General features: G+C 42.2%; 1 protein-coding gene across 3 annotated transcripts in view; it reads right to left on the bottom strand.

Annotated features, from left to right (window-relative positions):
• Positions 1-2,797: 2,797 nt before the first annotated feature.
• The window catches only part of THSD4 (thrombospondin type 1 domain containing 4), a 702,916-nt gene continuing 685,217 nt past the window's right edge, over positions 2,798-20,496 (bottom strand). For all 3 annotated transcript variants that reach the window (XM_059714825.1, XM_019477615.2, XM_019477616.2), the window contains 2 exons: positions 12,383-12,527; positions 2,798-9,333 (listed from right to left, as the gene is read on the bottom strand). In XM_059714825.1, the coding sequence (XP_059570808.1) occupies positions 9,191-9,333; positions 12,383-12,527 (288 nt within the window). In that variant the 3' untranslated portion in view covers positions 2,798-9,190. The remainder of the gene's footprint in view (positions 9,334-12,382; positions 12,528-20,496) is intronic.

Genomic DNA, 20,496 nt, shown 5'->3' with positions numbered 1-20,496 from the left:
GCAGATAGAAACAAATATAGAAATGTTACAAAAGAAAATGCAGTTTCATTTTTTCCCTTCTTAATAGAAAGAATCCCACTACTGCTCTAGGGGTACACTTCTGCAAGGACTGAATTACACTCTTTATTTTAAGCATGAGGCACACCCATCAGGCTCATACTCTTAAATCTTTCCAGGATAGAGGCCTAGTATATCCTACCAATATCTATATTGTGATTTCATCTTTTGCCAGGCAAATATTGGCATTAAAAGCATCTCAGATCAAAGCAACTTTTGAAAACACAAATATGCATTTCATCTCAGTCTGTAAACAATGATAGAGTGTAGGTACCAGGAAGAGACCACTGGCTTGGATACTTGGGGATTTTTCAGTAAAGCTTTTTCCCTCTCGTGTGTCAAAAGCAAAACTTTCAGTGAGGAAAGGATTAATTTTGACTAATGTCTTGACTTGAAGAAAAGTGTGCCTCTATAGAGAGAGAGAAATCTGAAAATCTGAATGTTGATGTCAAGGCCTTGTTACACAGTAATTGTGTGTGGCTCCTTGAGCTCTTAACACCTGGGTTGTCCACACATGAACACCTAAAACTGGTTTTCAGCATTCATTATATGGCTCAAAGTTACACCACTCCATGGCAGGATTCTTTCTGATCCATGCTACCATGTTGCACTAAGGTATAGCCACTCTAGGCTACACCTCAGTGTAAGCACACCACCTGCTCCCCCCTTCCCTGCTGGTCAGGATCAGGCCCACTGCCTCCCCCTGCCCTGAGCTCTTCACAGCACCAGCACCCAAGACCCCTGATCATGGCCAGTACCCCCCCCCCCAGCTTACTTGTGGCTGCCCATGCTGTCTGTCCTGGGGGAGGAAGCAGGAAGGGCTAAACCTGTGTGCCCAGCTGCTGCTGCTGCTTCTCTCTGGGTGGGTTCAGCCCTGACAAGAACAGCAGCCGGACAGCAGTGCCTAGACAGGACAGGGCGACTCTTTGCTACCTACTCCCTTGGGAAAGACAGCCAGGCAGCTACACATATGCGAGGAGGGCACGGGGGAGGGGAGGAGAGGCAGGGGGAAACTGGGGGAGCCCTGGGGCCAGCAGCAGGCATGGGGGAAAAGCCTGAAATGGGGGGAGGGGAAAAGAATTCTTACCTTTCAGTCCTCCGGGCTCCTGCTGGCCTGAAGCGTGACTGCTCCGAACTGGAGCTAGCACTAAAGCCAATCAGCATTTGTGCAGCTCACAGTAGAAGGTGTAGCAAGGCCCTGAGCAAAGTCAGGTCTGCATGACAGTTTCACAGCTGGAAGAGGTGATGCCACTACACCCAACCTTTTAGCTACTAGCTGAGAGGTTAAAATGCTACCAGGAGGTGCAAGCCCTCCTTTAAATTCCTTGCCTGAAGGTACTGAAACACACCCCGTTCGTGGTCTTGTCTCTGTCCCAAACCACCTGGTGAGATTCAGGCACCCTTCTAAAAGGTGGGGAATGTTGGCTTGAACCTCCTTAGGATGGGGAGGGGTGGTAACGAGGGTTCCCGCTCCTGATGACATGCTATTGGTGCCACCTCCTGCTGTGAAAGGCTGCCCCTTGGGGAGTGTTTTTAAAAAAAAAACAAAGGCTTTTGAGGCCCACTTCTAGGCAAGCTTCCAGGCTGTGAATCCCAAGTGGAGGAAGGTGCCTCCTGGTAGTGCCAAGAAAGGTATCTGAGCCTGAGAGAGGAGCAGGATTTAAGGCACTTACCTGTAGTCAGCATGGCCTGTTGGCAGCCTTGGGGCATCCTCCTCTCCTGCCTTTTTAGAGGGAGCCCATTACAATGTGCTGCTTGCTGCAGAGCCTATTTAAAGCACCTAATTTCCCCCCATGCATTGTATAGTGGCAGGAGCATAACTAGAGCGCACCAGCTGTGGACATCAACTTAAGAGTGGGCACAAGAACAGTGGCTCTCTGGGGAGTCCTGGTGGCGGCAGCAGCACTGTGTGTGGTATGCTTTGTATTGGAAGCAGCAGCAGCAGCCAAGCGTGCAGAATATGCTCGGGTTCCTGCTTCTCCTCTTTCTAACACTTGGCTCAAGGTGCCCCAAATCCCTAGTTACACCTCAGTATCAGGGCTTCTCTGAATTCTGCTACAGAAGCCAAGCACCTAAAAATTAGGTGTCACAAAACTGGGTATCGTAGCATTTAAGCCCCATATTTGGATCTGGACCCACATGCTTAAAATGCACCGAGCTCAGTCCAAAACCCATAAAAAAAAAATCAGGAATCTTAATATTGTCTGTAGTTGACAATAATATGAAGGACGATTGGACAAATTGAATGGAATTCAGGCAAAACAGCGGTAAATCAAGTTTCAGGGAGAGCTGATTTAGGAGGAAAGAGTAAAGAACTATAGGCTTGGATAAGAGTTAACCAGAAAAGAGAGGAACTGTTATTTAGGCTAATAGGAAAAATGACCATATGGAATTTAGGACGGATATCAGGAACTAATTCCTATGTGAGTATATAATAGTTTACTGCTGTTGAAAAATATTGTAGGGAACAACTGAAAGTAAGGAGATGATAACCTACCTATAACAGATCCCATCTCTAATACGAATGGTTATCATGGTCAGACTGTCACCGTGTATGTTCTGTGCTTTACCTTACTACTGCAATGTAGCAGGGTGGTGTTATACATCTTCGGCAGGGAATATTAATTAGATCCTCTCATGGATTTATTCTCTGGAAATACATGTTTAACCTATGAAAAAGAGTTACATGGGACCATGATGGAGATCAAACAAAGAGGAAATAAAATCATAAAACAGAGGCTGATCTTTATTTAATTTCTTTATTTTTCATAATAATAAAAATAAATTAGTCATAAACAAAATAGTTAACATTTTTTTTTTCATCAGAAAGAAAATGTATACAATATGAAAGGGATGCTGTACAGTTCTGGTTCAGGTGCACTGCCAGGGATACATATTCCTGAACTGGTCACAATGTACTTTAACTTATACTCCCCCTTTAAATGCACTCAAGAAACCGGCTAATCAGAAAATTAAAGAATGGTAACTATGGATTTACAGTATGACATATATATATGTGTGTGTTATAAAATTCCATGGAAAGCTGGGTTAGTATTATTAAAGAACCAGACAGCAATGTAAATGGTATATGTAAATAAATACATATTAGGTCCCTTTTAATAAAAATCTGCTTAATCTAAATAACTGTACTATTTTGATGCAGTGGCTTGTTCCATAGACATAGCTCAGAATATGTATTTCCTATAGACATCTTGTATTTACAAATAACAAAAAATAAGTTATAATAAAGTATATCCTTCTGCCAAAATCAATAAGTGGGTTAGGATCAAGTGGAAATAATTTTACACGTATAAAGTAGGTTTTTTGTCACTCATAAACCAAGGCTTAATTCTCTGCACAATTTAGGCCCCAAGCCTTCAAGATGCTCCATACTGAGCTATGATGACTTCAAAATGGGGCTGTGCAAGGACATACAAGTCCATTCATGCTGAGGGCCTTGCTGAACTAGGTCATAAGAGACCCACACACTGCACTGACAAAATAGGCTAATGAAAAAAGTAGTGGTATAAAGTCACTGGAAAGATACTGGATTCTCAAAAGAAATAACCATGACAAAAACACAGTGGTGGTTTGCATTTTCTATTAATATATCAGGAAGCCTACGTTTAAAAAAAAAAAATCACAATACACATCTGTGGTTTTTTAATTTAGTAATAAAGGGCCAAGTTCAGTCCCTATGTGAGTCCTGTCGAAGTGAATGCAGCTGTACCTGCTCTGACTAGATTTGAACTTTACGCAACTGTTTTTTATAAATATATAATGCAAAACAGCTTGCCTTTTAAGACCACTAAATATGATTCTTTTTAATACTACATTGCTCTTAAATTTCCTTCTATTAAACATTTTATATTATTCAGCTTCTAAACAGAAGCTAACACAACCCCATGAATATATTCTGCAAGCCATGCTAGGAACAAAGAAAATTTACTCTTAGAATTCAGGGTTCAAAACTGATGCGTTCCAAACACATATAGACAGACATGTAATTAACTGCCTGGTAGAGAGCCAACAAGCGCTCTCAGAGGGAGGATCCTAGCGACACACACACAGCTGTCTCAAAAAAACTCTCCTAGAGTAATTTCTCCTGCTATTGAGTGTAGGAAAGATCACTCTAGTAGATTTTTAATACAGTAGATGCCGTATGTTAGAATACAGGATACATACTTTGATAGTTGTACAATTATGGGAATTATATCTGGGTTCATTGCACAAGAATTCATTCAGTAGTTATTTCAATGTTCATCATTTAAAACTGGCCAATGCAGGAAAAAAAGCTTGTTGGCTCAGCAGAAAGATAGCTCTATTAATAGCTGGGCTTATTTTTGACACAGACCCTTGACGTTCTATTTCTCTCTCCCATGCTTGCCTTTCTAAACTTTTGTTGATTCCCACCCGCATGCCAGCCAGGTAATAACATGGTTTGATTACTTAGAAAGGTTTGAGACTAAACTTTACAAATTCTTGCTAAGTAAGTAGGTTCAAGCAGTACCTACTAGAACCACAAACCTGCAAAATTTCAGCTGTGTTGAGTCTATACTAAGCATTTGCATAGAAGTTAACTTTTGAATTAATGCGTATTCTTAATGCCTGTGCACTTTCCTATTAAGAGGACCAAATTCTGGATCTGAAACGTTTAGGTATGAAAATAGGATGTGGTAAGCATGATGAAAATAACATTGATTATGCATCCTGACTCTGCAAATCATGCATTATTCCCCCAAAGGATGATTATTCCCATTATATTAGGAATAATTATATGAAGATACTTAGCAAAAATCTTCAGACCTTGCTCTCCCATTTTAAAGCCTTCCTAAACATCCTTCAGCATTGTTCCAAGGTCAGCAAAATGAATTCTTTACAAAGGCAGAGAACGTTTGCTCATTTTGGTTATTTATCATCTCTAAGCAGTTGACCCAAAGTTTACCTTGCATCAAATATCCACGTAGGGATATAGTTACTCTGATCTTCCACTTTATCCCATATACATTGAAAATCTGACAGGCAAGAGGTAAGTCTTTTCTACCAATCTGAAATACCTATGTATTAGCATACCTGAGAGGGAAAGTGTTGTTCAAATTCTAAGTCTGATTTAGCTCTTACTTAAAGTGTTTTTTTAACTTGTATAACTCCACAGAGGTCATTAATGTCACTTCTGATTTGCAGCAATATAAGTGAAAGCAGAATCAGGCTTTATGTATGGTAACAGGGTAAGCTGGTGCACTGCTATATTATTAGACAATAATACTTGTTATATGCACAATGCAATAACTGAACAAATAACTAACAAATGGTTTTAAAAGTGCACTTCATGTGGCAATGAAATACTACCCTAGGATTTACTGTTGTCTATAAAATATTAGTTCTTCTACACCGCTGTGTGTAGGAAGGAAGAATTGATTAGCGTACATTGTAGAAGTATCTATTATACTCATGCTGAATCATGGCAAACGATGATAAGAGATTTAAGTCTAGCCAGACTCAGGTGCCTCCTTTACTGCAAGGTGTTTAATTAGGTGAGACTAACATTGTTCTTAATGGTATTTCTGAAAATATTAGAAGGTTCATGTTATATAATAGCTATGAATATACTTCATCACATCCAGCTAACAAAGCAATACACCTGAGGAGTAATATAAGATTGTGTATAGTCTTTTATACTTAACTCCAATGGATTTGTTTTCCTTAATGGTAACTTAATGACTTAATGGAACTCACGAAAAGATAACTCGGTGTAATACACCCCAACCACTACATGTTTAATAGAATAACAACAAATACAGTGAGACACAATGTTTGCTCACATACCAGCTCAATGTTTAAGTTACCCATCTTCTCTCCAAAAGTTATGTACAATAAGAATACCATATTTTCTTGCATTCAACACACACTTCTGCCCCAAAAATCAGGTTCCCAAAATTAGGGTGTATGTATTAAGTAGGGAAGCTGAATTTCCTTCTTGGATAGAAGCACCCTGCTTTGATTCCTGCTTCACAGTGCAGCAGCTGCTATATTACTATTCAAGTTCATTGTACTTCAATCCAGAGGTGTTAATGATCATCGATCTTTTTTAATGGTTTTGATGTTCCACTAATCAAGCTAGGCTGTCTCAGGGAAATTTTGCTGTCTCCTAGCTGCTCCTGCACTCTCTCCTATTTCACAGCCTTGGAGACTTTAGCTCTTTACAAATTCACAGATCCACCCATAGAGACCAGCCTTCAGCAGCAGCTAGGGTTTCAGCTTCAGTTAAGCAGGAAAGCGAGAGAGAGAGAGTCAGTTGAAGATTAGGCTCTGTCCTTGCTGTATGCAGCCATTACTCTGTAAACATCTTTTCTTCTTCATTCTGCCTTTCAAAAACAAGGTGTGTCATATTCCAGAACACGTTGCATGATATCCTTAGGACATGAGAAAAATATGGTATTCGGTACATATTGTTTATGGTCATATTACCAGTGTGTGAACTACAACTCCCTTTTTCCACGTGGACTGAATATAAGATTTCTGAGATGCAAACACTCTGTTAAACCTGCTCAAATACACATGAGGAAAAAGAAGTCAAATGTCAAAGGTTTGCCAAGCCTAACAGCCCACCACAGACCACAAAAATAGATACTGTATGTCAAGATTTGCTTAAATGAGACATTCATACATAAATCTACACTCACTATTACTGAAAATTCAACCATTGTTTATACTGCGCTGTCTCCAAAAAATTCTTTGGTCAAGAATCTATACTATATAGTTAATCCCAATCTAAAACTGCTATATAAAACCTTTCCATGGATGACTTTTCCTGATATAAAGGAACAGGACTGAGAGAGAATAATTAACTCAGATAAACTGCCAAATAATTAGCTTTTCAATTTCACACAGGTCTCCTACTCTGTTTTAATTCATTACAATGTAAATGAAACCAATCAAAGTGTAGAGAAGTTCTAATGTTGCACATAACAGCATTCAATGATTTTTAATCACAAAAGGTCATTATTGTATCATCAAATTTTAGGGAGAACACCTAATGGGGGCTCTTTTCAAACACTGATGCTATAATATGGCTCAAAGGTATTCAATTTGGGAGTGGCATAATCAAAAAGTCAAGGCTCTGTCCCAAGCACATCTTGTCCTGTATCCAACAGAACATGAAGTCATGCCTAGTTGTCTTTGACTGCCCAGGCTGAATGACTATGTATCCACCTACAGCTGGGGCGACCAGAGTCAGCCTTCAGTATGAGTCTACAAAAAGGCTTGAAATCACATCTCTACATCTAGAATAAAACACTCTAATTGCTTGGCCCCTGGGAATGGCATAATAATCAAGAATAATGATATGTTAGACCTAATGGGGTTAGTGGGCTCCCTCTTTAGACTCAGGCAGCAGTCACCTTAAAATAAACACAAGGTCAGGGATATTACTAGGGCATACAATATATAGCTATCAGTAATTCAGGAAGAAATTACTCCCGCCCCCCTCCCAGCATGATTCAGTCTCATTTACATAGCAATCTTTTAAAAGACTTTATAAAAGTAGGTGGACTGTGGAACATTCAGGAGGTTAGCCTACTTTTAGTCTACAAATCCTGGATTGAGTACAGCAAGTGTAGAAAAATCAGACACCTAGCTCAGGTGTGTATCTGTAACCACTCTTGTACAGAAAAGAAGAAATGACGTAAATAGAAAGTATTCTTTCAGAATAGGCTTACTGAGGAACATGCTAACAGAGAAAAGGGCAAGACAAACTGCTGTAGTATATTCAGGGCTGAGAGTTAGGATTTCCTTATTATAGCTGTCTGAGCTATATGAACAGTGTGTGTAAGACAAGATGGCGTATATATATGTCAAAGGCTTAGGGAAATGTGTTAGAGGCAGAGGGCCATATAATTTGGCAGTTGCTTCAGAAATGCATGACAATTCTAATTGAAATTTCACAACATTAAGACAGATCCTGGTACTAAATGTAGGGGTCAGCAACCTATGGCCCATGGGCTGCATCCAGCCCATGGATTCATTTAATCTGGACTGTAGATGTGGGGCTTCAGTGACATTTTGCAATGTGGGGCTTTGGCAGCAGTCAGTCACTTTCCTGTGCCACCACAGGGAAAACTGGCAGTGGCAGGTGCTTTTCCCTTGCTGCCATGGGGAAAAGCAGCAAAGGCAGCTGGGCCCTAGCACCCCCATCTGCTCACCTCTGAACCAAACTGGGTTACTCTTGCCTGCAGCCTAAAATGGTTGCCAACCACTGCTTTAATACATTATTTGTTGAGCACGCATTTGGTGAAATGTTATGTGAGGAATCAGTTTACATACTGAAATATCTACATCATGGGGGAGGATCCTCTGCTGATGTAAACTGTCAGGATAATTTGGAGGATCCTCATCCATGAATTGGAGTTTCACTGACAACTGCAAATGTTAAAGTGAAGACTTAAAGGGCTAGGCACTATTTTCACTGTGATGGATAATATATTACTTTAAACATCCATAGAAAATTACAGAATATAAATTTATATTCTTCACTAGTTTATGAATTAAATATAAAGTCACATACAGGCAGTCAAAATATGTGCATGTTTGCTGCTCCTTTGAGGACAAGAAGTTAGTGAATGCACAGCACAGAGAGCTTAATAGTGAGTCTTAGTCTGAATTGATTGAGGTAATCAGAGCACATGTTAGGATGTTGGTTAAACTGAGCCTAAATGGCTCTTCATGGGGCTGGCTCTTTACACTATAATGCTCCTCATTTACATGCTCTATTGATGCTGTTTGTTAATCTAAGGAGGTCCAAAAATACCAAGGAAGAGATGGCATTCATATAAAAATAAGGCTGGTAAGTTCCTTAAATGTTGGATGAACAGGTGCATACAAGAGTATCATTAAAAAATAATGCTTTAAAAAGATCACAGTTTTACAACAAACATTTTTAAAAGCCAAAAAGTTCCTATATACTGCATGTTAAGTGTAACTGAAAGGGTGGGAAATGTATCCATGCTCTTGATGAGCTCAGCAATATGGAAACCATTTCTTTAAGAAGGCAGAGCCTGTTGTAGTCCAAGCAATAACACTGTTTATGTTCCCATATAGAAGTCTGACGTTGCTGCTATGGATGATGGAGTAGTTGTTATCTACGTCCTAGAAAACCTGATTGTCTATTGGCTACCCTCCTGCAGGATGCACAACAAGCTGTTTTGTAGTAAGTGTAGACACAGAGTCGGGCCTGCACCACCACATTGCAGTTGTAATATTTGTCTTTGCAGTTCTCATCTGAGGAGGAAAAAAGCACAGAGGTTCAAGATGCAGGAATGTCATGTTAAAAGAGTATCTTTTATGCAGACTTACCCATAATGGTTCACTGTCAAATTAAAAATTATCTAAAGCAGCCTACCTATACAAAGAAACAAAGTGGGGATTTTTTTATTCATATTATACAAATAAAAAAATATTGCTTTAAGTTAGAAAAAAGCTTTCAATGTTTTAAATGCCTAATTTTCCTTTTTACCAATTAATTCCATTTAATTTAATTAAATAATTTATGACATCAATAACAGTAAATTTCATAATTTTCTTCTAATAAATGTACAGCACTTGCAATTTTTATTTATTTATTTATTTATTTATTTTACACATAATTTTTCTTGAATAATGAAAATAGAAGTCAGTAGTTAGGTTCTAGTTACTTTCTCTTTCAAATTCTCAAGGAACCAAATACCAATCTGCAGTCCAAATGGCAAAACAGCAAGTGAATAGTGACAGTACTGCTAATCCCAGGTACTGAAAAATCATAACTCACCCATGAAAAAACATGAGACTGACTTTAAGAAAAAGGGACTTTTTTTTGAAGAGCAATTATTGACATCTGTATATTTGCATTATTGTTTCTGAGCCATCAGGGTATGCTCTGTTCATATTTAGAAACCTACTTCTGCAACCACTAAAACTGCAAAGTTCTTTTGTTAATGAAAATTGAGAGGCTCACATAATTGCAAAACTCTGGAAGTTAGGGTTTAAGAAAAAAACCAAATATAACACTCATAACTATGAAATTGGGCAATTCTGAATTAATGTATTAATAAATTAATTGGAGAAGAAGCAACAACAAAAACAACACTTCCCAGTTTTAGTTTCTGTATTTTTTTCCAAAATCTACATTTGAGAAAAAGTCTGATCTGAGACTTGATGCAGAGCAGACTACAGTTCAAACTGTTTCTTGATACCTATTTTTAATTAGCAGAGGTCTGGCTTTTTTGTTTGCTGCAAAAAACGAGAAAAATGCGAATTTTCTTATTTGAAGGAGAAAAACACAGATTTTCCTCCTTAAAGGAGAAAACCAATGGAAACTGCAGGTTTCCCCTTACAGGCTGGCAGCCTTCCAGCCTGCAAGGAGCTGCTTGGGGCAATTGGAGGTAGAGGCACCATATGCATGTGCAGGATGGTGGGAGCAGCCCCAGCAGCTGGTTGCAGGTAAACCTATGGGGGGCGGAGGTTGGAGGGCCAGGGTTTGGAGACTATCCAGGGGGCTGTGTGGCATGCGAGTCTGTGAAGGAGTTAGGTGTGTGAGGTGGGGGGTGGATGCCTACCAACACTGGGGGAAGGTGTCTGGGTGTTGGGGCTGCAGCATTGCAGAGTGGGGTGGAGGGGAGGCACCTGCCCCTCCAGCAGACGAAGAAGGTAGTGGGGCCCTTCAGGGTGGTGGGGAGCTGCATGGCTGGGCCAGCAGCACCAGGGCCAGTGCCCGTGCTCACAGGGGAGAGGCAGCTGGGCTGGGAGATGCTGTCCAGGGTGGTGTGGCCAGGTTGCCTGGTGTGGTGCAGAAGCCCTAGCCTGGGGGGCAGGGGGTGCCACAGGCCTCCCCTTCTCTCTCCAGCCTGTGCCAGGAGGCCACAGGTCTCCTAGTCTCACTCCATCACTGCCCATACGAGTCAGAGCTGCTGCACTCTGGCCTAGGCGAGGCAGGGTCAGCTGGGGGCCACCTCCAGCAGGGCAGGAGGGGCAGGGGGATGTGGGCCAGGAGTGAGGGGCACTGGCAGGGCTGGGAGGGGGTGTCTTGGGAATGAGGGGCACCAGGAGTGCCGGGGGATTGTGGGTCAGGAGTGCAGGGCCTCAGCAGAGCCAAAGGGCTGCATGTTGGGAGGGGCACCAGAGGGGCATGGCCCAGAGGGGCAGGGAACTGAGAGTTGGGAGTGCTGGGCACTGGCAGGGATGGGGGGGGGGAGAAGATGCAGGGGCCTGTGGATTGGGAGTGAGGGGCACCAGGGTGGTAGAGGGCAGTGAGTCAGGAGTATGGGGCACCAGCAGGGATGGGGGGCTGCAGGTTAGTAGTAAGGGGCACCAGCATGACCTGGGGGTGGCAGGGGGCTATGCAGGAGTGAAGGGCACCAGCAGGGCTAGGGGTGGCTGTGGCTTGGGAATGTGGGGCAGGGGCAGGGCACCAGCATATTAGTGTTGCTCAGTGCCACAGAGCAGCAGGAAGACAGCCACAGCTGGGCCTGTGTCCTGATCAGCAAAGGGGGCAGGGGAACCTCTGATTTTCCATGATAAAAAAAAATCCAAAAATCAAACACAAAAATATATAGGCATTTAGAATTTTTTTCTTATAATGACTGAGGCACTGGGAGGTTTCCAAATTGCTTTAGAACTGTAAATATATGAATAAAACATTATGTTAAATTGATACACACATGCTATGGTGTTTCATTTTAATGGAAGAAAAACACAGTTTGGGGGTTTAAAATCAGAGAATTTGCAATTTTTAAACAGAGAAAACCAGAATCCCTGTCAGTATTAGGAAAATGCTGAATAAATATTATGATGATAATGAATGATGGTATGTTTTAATTTTAATATATTCTACTTGGTTAATATATTTCATTAAATATTTGAAAATGTCTTTACATCTTAGTATGGTGTTTTACAAGCAGGAGAAAAGGTGAAGCTGCACCTGGCAATTCATAATCAAAAAGGCTTAGGCTATTCAGTATCTGGTTCCTTGTAGACTGTTAGAAAATGCAGTGTATTGTACACGATTAGGGTTTGAATAAACACTTGAGAATGAGGTTTAAACCCCTCCACAAGTGTGTCATCTTAGAAGGGGCTTCTCTGGGACTTCAGAGCCTCCACATTTTTATAAATTAGTGTCACAAATGAAAAATGCTTTGCACCACAGATAGAAAGTTGTATTTTGCTTAAATACAAAACCCTGAATTTGGAATATAGAATAAAATCTAAATTCAGAAAGTCGATACATGGTTGTAAACTATTTTTTGCCACTAGATGGAGTGCCATAGTCAAAGCAATAGAATCTCCCTTTCCTTACCTATTTCGGGTATGCAGTCCTGGGAGTTGCAAAGTTCTTTTTCTTCTGGTTTAAAGTGTGGATCACATTGGTTACTGGGCATCATGTCATCTGACAGACACCGCACCTCCCGAACCCGGAATCCTCCTTCGCATGACTTGGAACACTGAAACACAAGAATATAATTTCATGAAGGCAATATCAGCAAACTATCACAGAAACATAATAGTGGGCTTACAGTCTGATACAAAGCCCACTGGTGTACTTCTATTGACTTCACTGGGCTTTGGACCTGGCTCTTAAATACAAACAAGCATACTTTCAACACTTAGGATACATTTCCTGCACAGATTCAGTAATATCCTGGTCCTCAGCGAAGTATCCAACTGGGTCCTCAGCACTTCCAGGACCACTATACTCAGTGCAATCATTGAGGTGCCACTGTGTTTTGGGAATCCCAAAATCTTCTTTGAAGGGTCAAGTTCAACCTAGGATTTTGCAAGAGCTATTCCATTGTTCCAGTGGAACCACACACAGACTGAATTTCACCCTATGTGGAAAGGGAAAATTTTGAACACAAGATGGATTATTTCTGCTGTCTCAGCACTTACTATTTCTCAGCAATTGTTTCAGATACCTGTAGACAGCATTACTGCTATGACTACTGCTTTGTTTGCTGGCAAGTCTATTAAAATCAGAAACAGTCATTCTAGTATAGCCCCCTAAATGCTTGTGGAACAGAGACCCTGGGGCTCCCTATTACTTTAGGGAGAAACACTGCAGCAGATGAACCCAGACAACTGAACAAGGGCTAGCTGCAAAGCAGGAAAGAAATACTGCTGCCTAGACAGGCAGGAGCTGCCCAGTAGAGTAAAAGGGTACACCTGCAACCAGTCCAGAGAACTCTGCCTGGGATGAGTTGGCTGAAAAGGAATAGGCAGCTTGGGCCAAGAGGCTATTACTGCCTATTGCAGAATTAGCTGCCCGGCAATAGGACAAAGACTAGTTTGGGCAGCAATAAGCTGCCAGAGCAAGTCATAAGCTTCCTGGCAACCAGTCTTCAGACCGCAACAAGAAACCTCTGCAGAACTGGAGTGCCACCTGACTGGAAAGAGCTGGGCCTAGACAGCATATAAGCCTAGGGTCTGAGCAAGGTCAGGCAGTCTGGCTCAGCAGGCTGCAGAATGAAGAGCTCCTATTTTGGAAGACTGCAGGAGGATGCCTGGATTACTTATGAGCTGCCCTGGGGACTACCTGTAAAATGCTACTGCCTTACAGAGGAATACAAACCAGGCTAAGGGAAAGCCTTGCTGCAAGGCAGTGAACTAATGTTGATGTCTGCACCATTTTTACCTAGAGCAAGTTAAGTTTGTTATACCCAGTGTGCTTATTCCTTGGTTACAGTTTGCACCAGTGGTTTGGGATTGGGACTAGCTGGGGTGGTACAGAGGTCCCAACAGTGCTTGATGGCACGAGAGCATCTTGAGCCTTGACATGGGTGAGATGCTTGAGACATAGACCGGGCTTGAGCCTTATAGGGTGGCAGCCAATGGAAGGACTGTAGCTGAGTGTGACCCAAGCCCGAAAGGGCCAGGGGACCCAGACAGAGCCAACTTAAGCTCAGCACTCAGAACAGGGTGGAGATAGGGCCCAGGGCCTACAACTGAAGCAATCAAGACAAGAGCTGGAGTCTAGAAGCTGGGTCCCATTCAGTAGAACCAAGGCTAAAAGACCCAGCAAGAGAAAAGGGGTGAAAGCTGAGAAGGCTGAGGCCCTGACAAGGGAGCAATTGTACAGCAGCACCTGCACAGCATGGCCATGGATGTAGGGGAGATCAGAGGCTGTGAATAGCCCTTAAGACTACAGGTGCCCTGGGGGTGCAGATGGGCCAGAAGGGCCCATTTAGATTGAGGGCAGAACTGAGACCAGTGGGATCCAGGAGAGACCTGCTTGCGGTCAGAAGAATGGGGGCTCATTCTAGGACCCTTAGGCCATCTTCCTTCTAATCAATTAAATACATCAAGGTGTGGCAGGTGAGTGAGAAAGGGAGGGTACCCTAGAGTTGGAGTGAGGCAAGGGTTGCTTTGCCACCAGGAAGTATTACAGCCACCCCTGGAGCCTGAACCTTGCTACAGTTTTTAATAAAAATAGCTAGTATTCTCACACAGGTCTTGAAAAATTTCAATCTATATATTCCAGGAGCAACGCTAGAGACTGAGTATATTATTCTTAGTCATAAAGCACTTGGTATGGAAGACTGTATTAGAGACTCCTACCCCTTTATCATGACCAAATTGATTTGAAGTTCTCCGAATTTATTCGGAAAAGATTTGGAGAGATTTGATGATTCGGGCAGTCCCCGTCCACTGCAGCAGGGAGGTGGAGCCGGACTTGGAGCTGGTAAGTAGGTGGCAGGGGGGGAGGCTGAAGGAGTGGGGAGGGGACCATGGGGGGACCCCTGCCAGGCCCTATCCCCTGCTTGCTCCCTCAGCCCCTCCACCCCAGCCCCACCATGGCTGCTCTGCTTGGCCCCAGCTCCTGGCCCTTTTAAAAAAAGCTCCTACTCACCAGGTGCTGCCGGTTGGGGGGCGATCCCCACTGCCTAGGGAGGGCTCTGTCATGAGCCCCCTGACCTCCGCCCACTCTCCCAGCCCCCACATGGCTGCTCTGCCCGCCCCAACTCCCAGTGCTTTAAAAAAGATCCCCTACTCACCAGGTGCTGCCCAATGGAGGGGCAATCTCCACTGCCCAATGCCACATGGGGGGCTCTGTCATGAGCCCCCTGACCCTCCCTGTTCCCCCCCATGGCTGTCCCACCCGCTGAAGCTCCGGGCTTCAGAGGGCTCATGCAGAGCCCCCCACATGGCATAGGGCAGTAGGGGGCAGCGGGGATCACTCCCTGCCGGGCAGGAACCAGTGAGTTCAGGGTTTTTCTGGTTTTGTTTTTTTTCTTAAAGGGCCAGAGCTGGGGCAGCTATGGGGGGCCTGGGACAGTGGGGGGGGGAGGGTCGGGGGGCTCATGCAGAGCCCCCCATGCAGCATGGGATGGTGGGGGGCAGCGGGGATCACCCCCTGCCCAGCAGCACCCGGTGAGCAGGGACTTTTTTTTTCAAAATGCCTGGAGCTGGGGTGGGCAGAGCAGCCATTGCTGGGGCTGGGACAGCCGGTGGGGGATGGGCCTGTGTGATTCGGAGATTTGGTTGCTACAGAATCTCTGAGTCAGATTCGGGACAGTGATTTGAATCACCGAATTGAATCACTGTTCCTTGAATTGGCTGAATCTGAATCCAAAGTGAATACTAGCCACTTCACACAGGCCTAGTAAATATCCAAGTCTCATTTATCTGTGGTAACGGTTAATTCTGTTTCAAACCAAGACTACTATTCCTCACCTCTTTAAAAAAATTAAAGCTTAAATTAAATCAAACTCAATTATAAATTGGGCATTTAAGTATCATAATAGCAACACAAGTAGCTTGGTTTAAGACTGGAAGTTCATGACATACCAAAAATGGCTCAAATTACAGCAATCACAAGTCCTGTAATGCTGCTGAACACTGCCAAGCCTCATGTCATAGGCTCTCTTTCAACATCAGCTGCCTGAATGAGGGAGACTTCATTATTCTCTGACTTTCAGAAAGGCTTAGATTTGTGCTAACAATAAATAATTCTCAGTAAATTAGCACTTAGTTTTAAATAAAGCAGTACTGCTTTACAATAAGGTAAGTACATGTCTCAAAGGAACAGTGATTAATTCCATTAGCTACTGAAAAAGTGGCAAGGTAGCCAAAACAATACCTAAAAAGAAAACTCTAATACATATCACTGGGGTATTGAAGTAGAAGCATTAATAAAACAAATAAGCTGTCTCAGAAGAGAGCATTCTTTAATGTACTTCAATCAATGTACTATAAACGAAGGTAATTTAACTTTGAATTTTTTCCAAGCCATCACAACTTACCTTTGCTTATTCAGACTACAAATACTCCTTTTTTCTAGTATTTCAAGTGACATAAAGGTACTAGCCTACTTGATCCCTGTAGGGAAGAATCCAAAAAGAGGCCCCAAACAAAAGGAATGTAACTTAGTCACCCCAAAATAAAGGAAGGGGAAAGCTAGAAGAGAATAGGGATCGAGCCACTACTGGCTGCAGCCATTCTGAAAAAGTACCCAGGGGTGCGTCTACACATGCATTAGATGCAGGAGCAGTTTACTCACAAGTAAACTACTCATGAGTAAATGCTCCCAGGCAGGTGTATACGTGTGCAGGGAAGCAGGAGCAGATTTGCAGCTAATGGCAGCAAACTGCTCCCACTTCCTGGGGCTGAGAAGCATCATGAAGAAAAAAAGAGTAGCTCCGTCTCCTTAGTCCATTCAGTCCTTGATGTCTCTTTTGAGATTGACAGCAAAATGAGAATTACTATTAAAGGTGCTATAAACTCTTTGATGATGACACTTGCCCTCTCAAGCAACCTTCTGGTAGCTGGGAAAAATATTTTAGAATAGTCAAGTTGAACAAAATTATGTCCAAACTTTGTGCCAAATCTAGCAAATAATTTCAGCTCCCAAAAATATGGGGAATGCCCCCTCCCCTCCAAGCAAAAAAACCCCTGGATATATTCTGACTTTTTTCATTGTGAAATTGAGAGCACATTTGCATTTAGTTTATTAAAGACATCAAAGTTAAAAACCTTCACTTGCAATAAATAAATAAATAATAACATGAAAATGTTTCGTTTCAGGTCAATATCATTTCTGAACATATTCATTACAACATTAAGCAATTTCATCCAGTCATACTCCAACAGTCCCCCTTTGTCCATAATACCAAATGAAACCTAGGCAATACCTTCTAGCTAAGTATTTTAATCTGCTAAAATATGATGATTTTTAGGCATGGAGTAGTCACAGGGTACAGCTCTTCCACTTAGTTAAGTGCAGCTTCATAAGAGATCCTCAGCTCCTGGTGTAAACTACTATACCGGTTCATGGAGAGGAAGGGAATTCACTACATGTTCTCCAACTAACTATGCAGGAAGGCTTTCAGGCTTTTAATACAGCAATGAGCTGTATAAGCTGCCAAGTTAGAAGGTGAGAAACTGTGTTGAGGGGGTCTTAACTGGGGGTCTCTGAGCATAAATATTTGTTTCTATTATGGACAGTATGTCACTTATTATAAACACCCTGCATAAACCCTGAGATCTTTCTGCAAGTCCTTTTGCAACCACATGGCTCTGCTGTGGGTAAAGAATTGCTAACTAGTTCTTTCCTTGAATGCTACCTACAAAGACCAATAATATAATTTTTTCACACAGATCGAGCTAAGCATACTCACCTACCTCACACTTTCCCTGCCCCCTTTTTAACTGTGTGAACTATAAATAGCCCTTTTTGCACTGAAAACATACAAGAAGGACTTGTACCTGTGAGGTACAACCCCGCTTCAGCACCCTTGGGAGTGGTATGGCTCTACACTGCTCCTTATTTTCAAACCTATTCCCAAATGGCACAATTTAACCTTTAAACTTAAACAACAAGATGTTCCTTCATGAAATTATTTAAAGAAGCAGATTTCAAAATGTGGGGTTTGCCACCCTGGGGAGGTGTGAAGGAACATTGTGGGGGGGGGGGGGTGCCGTGCACCAGGCATATTTTATTTATTTTTTTATTATTATTATTATTATTAAGCAAGAACATGCTATTTAACAACAGCACACTTTGAAATAGTATGAGTGAACCTTTTGCCACTGATTTCACAGGTGTTACAACGTATTTAAATTCAGCTAGCGAACATTTCCATAGTAACAACTACCTTTCCCACCTTCTGGTTTAGTGCATCTATCATATCTACTCTTACAACACAAAAAAATTACAACAAACATTTGGGCAGTGCAATTTATTGCCAAAAACTTTGTCAAAGCATTATTCTGCGTTGTTAACGTGTGCAATCAAAGCTCTTTTACCGTTGGGTTCGTCATGTTTGTGTGAGCTTAAATTATCTGCATTGGCTGTGCTAAAGACAAAGTACTGTTTGAGACTGGAAGTGGAGAACAACCTCAGTGTCGGTTTCAAAAATCTCTCCACAAATTGACATACTGTGTGCAGAGAAACAGGTATACCCTTGACATTAATTGGTAAGTACAGTATGTGTGAATTTGAAATTTACAGCTTCAGATACTTTAATTAAGCAATTTAAGTTGTGTTAGTCTCTGTTAAGTTTATGAAAGCATATTTTGCATGTCTGTTTTTGTCTGCGTTGGTGGGGGGCATGAACACAATTATAACTCAAAGTGGGGCTCAACTCAAGAAGTTTGAAAACCGCGGCTTTAAAGGCATAAATGCTTCCCCCAAAACTAGTATAGGATTCCAAGGTAATCTCATGATCCGGTTGTGCCTAACATTATTAAATCTCCTATGTTTTGGTCTTTGAGGTAAGAAGATGATATCAGTTAATAATTTGCTAATAGCTATCCTTATTTCCCTTAACAGTTGTGGAGGAAGGTGATTTGGTTCTCATGTCCTCTCAGCCATGAACCTGTTTCAATTTCTTCTCATCTTTTTCCAGCTTCTTTCCAGGAAATCTAATCCTGGGGTGGGGGTTTAAAAAAAATATTTTATCCTCCTTAGCACAGTTCCTATATCTTAAAAAATCAGGTGTACATTGCTTCCCTTCTTTTACACTCTAGATCAATGTTATAGTTTTGTGGGGAAATTCTCTGAGGTTTCATATTCTTTACTGTTTCTTAATGGTCCTCTAATTATTCTTCATAGTCTCCTCTGATTATCTTTATACATTTCCCGATCTACCTTATTACCACATTGTTTGCATTTTAATGCTTTAAAAAGCCTCCTGTTTACTCTAGTCTTTAGCCACATTGGCCTCTGTGGCCCTTTCACTTCTATGCACATATAACCAGGAAAAATTCCAATTTTATTTCTCCAGCTCTTGACTATTCCCCACTTCCTGCACAAGATAAGTTCACTGAACATTACATACGCTAATCAAAGCTCCTTTACACAATTCTGACAGTCTATCAAAATATTCTCTTCCCAAGCCAAAGACTATTCTACTTGTTATCATGGGATTTTCAGAGTCAGTCCTAAGGAGGTACATTTCTTCAATCCATACTCAAGTAAAGCTGCCATTTGATTTTCAGAGTTTCTTAAGTGAGGTCTTTGGGATTTGGCCCACTTAGGCCAGTGTGTTTTTAAATGCTCCCATGCTTCAAATGTATTCAATTAAGCTTGGCTCAGTTGCAACAATGAGGATTTGAAAAGTCCCAGCCTATTCCCCCTTGTTATTTATTGGCATAACTGCATCTTGCCACCATTACAAACATGGTAAAGCTTCTCACCATCATAAAACAGTTTCATTGTCACCAGACAATTGTGTAGGCTTGTAATGGTTGCAGATTGCTCACTCAGTTTTTGTTTCCCTGGGGGGAGCCCCAGGAATCAATGTAAACCAATCCACAACACACACACAGAAAAATCCCTCTGTGGGTCTTTTCCCAGACCCTGAGAGAGTGCTTGGGCTTGGTGCTGCAGTCACTAATGCAGACTCTTTCCTTTCTCTCTTATTCCCTCCAGCAAACTCAGTCTCTTGGTTTCACTTGTTGTTTTCTCCGAGACCCAGGTACTTTGGCGCCGTGCTTGGGGCTCATCCAAGAGCCTACTGACCTGATCGCATGCGCTCACTCGCTCGATTTCAGCTGTGCTCAGATTCCTCTTCCCTCTGACTCAGGGACAGTACTCCAGCTCAGGCTTCCACATCCAGCCCTGCAGCCCTCCTGTCTCTCCCTGGGAACTTTCAACTCCCATGGGGCCAGTCAATTATCATCATAAATGGGCCCAATCCATCAAAGCAGATTGTAAACCCCCTCTGCCTGCTTCCAGCTGAACTGCATGCAGTGTGCTACAGTGCTGATGCATATCCCTGGGAATGTCATTTAGACATTCTGAACCTGCTTTCTGATCTCACACTACTGCAGTCGCCCATCTTAGCTGTACCATAGTATCTGAGTTCCTTGCAAGGTCCAATGGATTTAGCTTTTTGTAGGGAAGTGCTATTGTGGGAAGTGCTTTGGCCTTAGCTTTTGGCTTCAGGTCACAGCTATCACCTCTGTTGGTTCTAC

The sequence above is a fragment of the Alligator mississippiensis genome, chromosome 11, assembly GCF_030867095.1.
Source record: "Alligator mississippiensis isolate rAllMis1 chromosome 11, rAllMis1, whole genome shotgun sequence".
NCBI lineage: Eukaryota > Metazoa > Chordata > Crocodylia > Alligatoridae > Alligator > Alligator mississippiensis.
This window is presented reverse-complemented; position numbering and strand designations above follow the sequence as displayed.